Below are 5,088 nucleotides of genomic sequence, written 5' to 3' on the forward strand. Positions count from 1 at the left end.
AGTTCCCGCACATCAGATTTATAGAAGGCATTCCTAGTAATCTCAATGATGACAACTTGTTACCTAAACACCATGTAGACATGGTCATTGTGGACAATCTCATGTGCGAAGGCGGGGACCCCCCCGAGATCGAGAGGGCTTTTACTCAATAGTCACATCATCATAATCAAAGCATATGTTACATCGTACAGAACTTGTTTTACAAGGGCAAGAGCAGTTGTTCTATAAGTCTCAACGCCTCATACCTGGTCCTATTTAAAAATCCCCATGACAAGTTTCAGATATCAATTATAGCTAAACAGATATACCCCAGAAACACACCGTTTTTCATGGATGCGTTTAACGATGCTACTGCCAAACCTCACGGGTACTTGCTGGAAGATTTGAAACCAAACACTCTAGAAGACTGCAGACTACGATCCAGTATATTCCCACCTGACTTCCCAGTCGCTTACACGCCTAAAACAGTCCCCAAAGCCTATAAAAAGATCCATTAAAAAGACTTTTATAACATTTACACTCTAAACCTTATAATATAAGGTCGCTACCATGTCTGCGCGGCTACGGCGTAATTTAGATCTCTTAAAAATGCTGGTCACAGCCAACCCCCTGAAAAGAAAGGCTATCCTGTGCACTGCTTTGGACGATTTAGTGACTGCCATTTCAGAAAAAGCCCGAAACATCCTAACAGGTAATGTCCCGATATCAACAAGCCAGTTCCTCGTGCTGAAGAAGAAGCGCCACATTATTAAGAAGCTCAGAAATAAAAGGGTGTTGCTCCTTTCTAAAAAGAAACTGGTCAAACAGTCTGGAGGTTTTATAGAGTCGCTGTTGGGTATAACTATACAGCTGATTACAGGTCTTCTGTTGAGGACCGGATGGAAGACACCCAAAAAATGTACCTGATGCCTCGCTAACAGCTGGAACAGTTGGGCCCTTCTACCACCGACGTCTGGGACATACGCAGAAATGAGACGCAGCATCTCGATGCTGAGATCAAAGCCATTTTGGACCGAACTGATTTAAATCCACACGACAAAGCGGGCTTTACTCAGGAGCCCTTTAAAACTTTTTACAGTATTACAAACAATGGAATGCTGAAAAAAACAAACAAACTCGGTATACACCCACCACGGAACAGCCACCAACAGACCCAGTAGCGCCTCAAGAGCCAGGACCCACAGGCCCCAGGGACACCTTTGTCCTTTGTCAAAGACCTTTTAAAAATATAAGTCAGAAGTATAGAGGGGCGGCTCAAATGTTACTCGGTAAAATGGCTGCTACTAAAGATCTGACCTCTTGGAACGACCGGGGTGAATTCATTTATAAGGGACAAATGGTTGCTGGATCACACATGTATCATCTGGTCAGAGGTCTCAGGCACAGCAAAATGCTATCAACCCAAACCGCTCCTAGAGGATGGGAGCAGTTCCTACGCGCCCCTGCGGATCTCAACATTCCTGCTACGATCGTGGGTAAGGCCGACCACTGTCGACGGCTTGAAAGATCCGAATCTTGGCACTTTTACCAGGAGTCCCACCACGTTGACATCGCTGATCTTTCCACAGCTAACGCCGTCTAGGAGCAGTGACACTTGGCTACAGTTCTAATGTTCTCACAACATTTGAGCAGTTGTACTGTTTTGTTAAAAGGTTTGCGTCCCAAAAGATTTTTACTTCAATTATTTCTTTACCCGTGTAAATGTTTGTGTTGGAAACTGTTTGTAATAAACACTTTTAAATTTTCAACAGTCGTCAGACATTTTTGTTTTTCCAATGGTTTTAAAATAAATCTGTGGTGTGTGAATAAAAATAAATAAATGCAAAGTCTGTATGCATGTTTAAAATGTTTTTATTGTAGACAGTCATCAGTACAAATAGAGGTGTTACAAGGCCTTACACTTTTGACAAACACCATATTCTATTTTAACAACGTTCAACATACTCCTCGAGTGTTCATGCTTATATTTCATAACAATACCATTATTGTTTACTAGATTGGCGGAATAGAGATTTAAAACATTTCTAAACGTCATGCCCTCAGACATTTTACTAATAAAATATATACAATGTTCCCCGCAGGTGATGGCTAGAGAATCCTGTAAACGCATTTTGTTATACTCGACCATGGGTGATTTTTTTTTACATATTTGAATATCGTTTTTTTATAAATGTTATGCTCTGGGAACTCCGCTAAACTGTCAAACACTATAACCCTGTCGACATCCAGAAACATGGCAACCCAATGTGTACCACCCTTGTAATGCGGATCGGTGTTAAAGACGAGTGTGCGGAGTCTTTCTGGGCCTATCTCCTCCGGTAGCCCGTCGCTAGGAAATACGACTAAAAAAGTATTTCTTAGCGTATTTATGCCTACTTAAAAAGTCACGTATCTGCACAGTGCCTATTTTACAGTCTTCTAATGATAGTCAAACATAATCTCTCAGGCGTGATTGACTTGGATGACGTTGTCGAATACAGAGAATACAATCATGTTCACGTTGGTAGCCAGCGCCTGTGTAAAGTGTATTTCAGCTTTTAGATTTCCATTTTTGATCAAGTTATAGTGGTCAGAGTCTTCCATGTCAGGAGTCAGGTCGAACGCAAACAGCATGTAGCCGGGCCCATACTCCTCTATGGAAACAATCACTCCTGAGTCACACAGGTGCTTCCCCGTCATTGCAACCAGACCGAGATATTCCCAGTCAAAATTGGATGTTCCAAAACTCGAGATGAACGATTTTGCAGGAATAACAGCTCCCTTGTGGACCAAAGCGGCGTAGTTGATGTTGTAGTGCTTGGAGTTGAAATGGTTAGAGGTATAGAGACCGCTAAAAGCTGTATTGTCCACAAACCCTATGATGATGAGTTTCGGGAGTTGCCCCAGAAATAGATTTTGCTGTTGCGTTAATCTAGTACCGACGGGGATGCTGAATATCCTCAGAGCAACTCTTTCAATGGCGTACTTGGCGTTCAATAGTTGTAAAGCTTTGGTGTGGACCAGTCTCACGCTCGGTGACACTTTCACTCTCTTTACAAACAGGCTTGCGGACCATATAACCAGATTATACTGTTCCACATCGCCGCTGATGAGACAGAACGCATCCTTGTTGCTGTTGAGTTTGATCTTAAGATCGATACCGTTGACTAGAAGTTTATCTTGGAAGAAAAGTTCTGAATATATGCGCCCCAGGAGGTCAAACAGTCGACTGTCGGCAGCGAAGCTGGCTCTTTTTTTAAAACCATCATTGCCCCCGTCCAACGCCGTGTCCTCAAAATGCGCATGAGTATCTTTGTAGAAGAGCCCCACTGAAAGCTGTGTGTCCAGGGCTTCACGACTGTAATTTAGAATACTCTCAATGTAGGCCATATAGGCGTACATGTTATCACTTTGTGTGACGAGTCGATCGCCCAGGTTACTGTCCACCTGATTAAACATGGTTGCGACGGGGTAGGCGATCAGCGCCACTTTAGCATCGGCTTCCATGTTGGCGCAGTTCGCTTCTGTTATTTTGAAGACGAGGTGCAGCAGAGTATTGTTGAGATCCAAATACATATCCGTGGACCCCGATACATAAAACTCTATCGGCGCCAGCGGCTAGAGGCGATACTTCCATGAAAAAACTGTTCTTGATACTGGTCTGTGTGGGTTTTAGAGAAAACAAATCTAGCTCAGATTTGGCGCAGTCACCAGAGGTGCAGTGTACGAAGGCCATGATAGCTAGTTTTAAAAGTATTTGCACTAAAGAGTGTTTTCTTCTTCTTGGTAGATCTCTTCCATCTCACGACTCTTCTTTTGTATGGTCGTTTTGAAGAAGTTCTCAATTTTTTATAGGGCATTGGAGGACCCCTGCTCCTCGTTGCCCTTCATTTCCTTTTAACACCCGCACGCGCCTTGTACATAAACCCAGCTCCTTCATGGAGCTTTTTGTTCATGCGCTCGGCGACAGAAGATGTTACAGAGCCCACAACGTCATGGGCTATGTTCATAGATACTGCTTTAACGTGCGGTTTTGCAATTTCGTACCCTCTTCTCAAGAAAGGCATGGCTCTTCTAAACAAACTCCGAAAGAAACCCCCCAATCCAGCCCCATACATAACAGGGGCCCCTTGAAAGTAGGGCGGTGGACGTTCATAGCTGGCCTGAAGTCTATAATAGTCCCTGTACATAGAGGGATACCCGTATGTTTTCACGATGACCATCGTAAATGCCTAATAGTTACCGTTGTGACGCAGCCTTAAATGAAGGTTAACAATAACTTTCCCGTATTTAAGGGCCACCGGCTCTGACTGATCGTCGTAGACCATGACGGTTATAGTGCCAAAATGTTTTTTGGGGGGAAATTGCCATGTAGTCGAGTTTGTGATGTTGTATATTAACCATTGTGTTATTTTCTCCAATGACTGGGACACATCTCAACAACGGCGAATAACTATCCCCTACCCTCGGAGGTTCTACGATGTCGCTATAAAATCTGCTGTTAAAATCGGGACACATAAGGTCTGGATCCACCTGTCTTTTCACATGTTGTACGGTCCCTAAAACCCTTTGTAATTTACCGGTACAGTTAAACACTGTACTGGGCTCCGGGGCTTTAAGAAACACTTTTCTTCTAACGTTATCCGCCACTAGATGAATGTTCGTATACGTTTCTATGTTGCCAATAGATTTGTTGATGGCGTCGACCATAGAGGTAACAGTTGGGTAATAGTCATGAGGAAATCCTGCGTGGATGCTCAAAGGATCCTGCTCACGCTTTATATTAAATTTAGCATTGTGCTTTGTAAATGTATTCCACGTTCTAGGGTACTGTATCTCCATTAGGGCCACCTCCAAGGACCCTTTCAGGTCCACCGGTTTAGCCAGTTTCACCATATAATTAGAAATCTGATGTCGGGGAACATGTCCTTCGAGGCGTGGGACGGCAGCGTAATATAAAAAGGTGAGGTCTCCATCTCGATGCTTACAGCGTGACCTCACACTCCGTACAGCGAGCTGTCCAAAGCCCAACTGTTAAATTTATCAGGCCACCCCGCCATTTGACCAGCCCTTGTCTTTTAGCTCTGCTCCCTTTCCTTTTCAGAACCT

The 5,088-nt window shown here is 43.7% G+C and overlaps 1 protein-coding gene across 1 annotated transcript; it reads right to left on the reverse strand.

The window, feature by feature from the left end:
• Positions 1–2,442: 2,442 nt before the first annotated feature.
• On the reverse strand, positions 2,443–3,555 carry LOC138297019 (uncharacterized protein F54H12.2-like). Its single transcript, XM_069236537.1, has one exon. It carries the CDS (start codon positions 3,553–3,555, stop codon positions 2,443–2,445), a length of 1,113 nt encoding a protein of 370 aa, XP_069092638.1.
• Between the last annotated feature and the right edge of the window lie 1,533 nt (positions 3,556–5,088).

This window comes from Pleurodeles waltl, chromosome 5 (genome assembly GCF_031143425.1).
Source record: "Pleurodeles waltl isolate 20211129_DDA chromosome 5, aPleWal1.hap1.20221129, whole genome shotgun sequence".
NCBI classification, from domain to species: Eukaryota; Metazoa; Chordata; class Amphibia; order Caudata; family Salamandridae; genus Pleurodeles; species Pleurodeles waltl.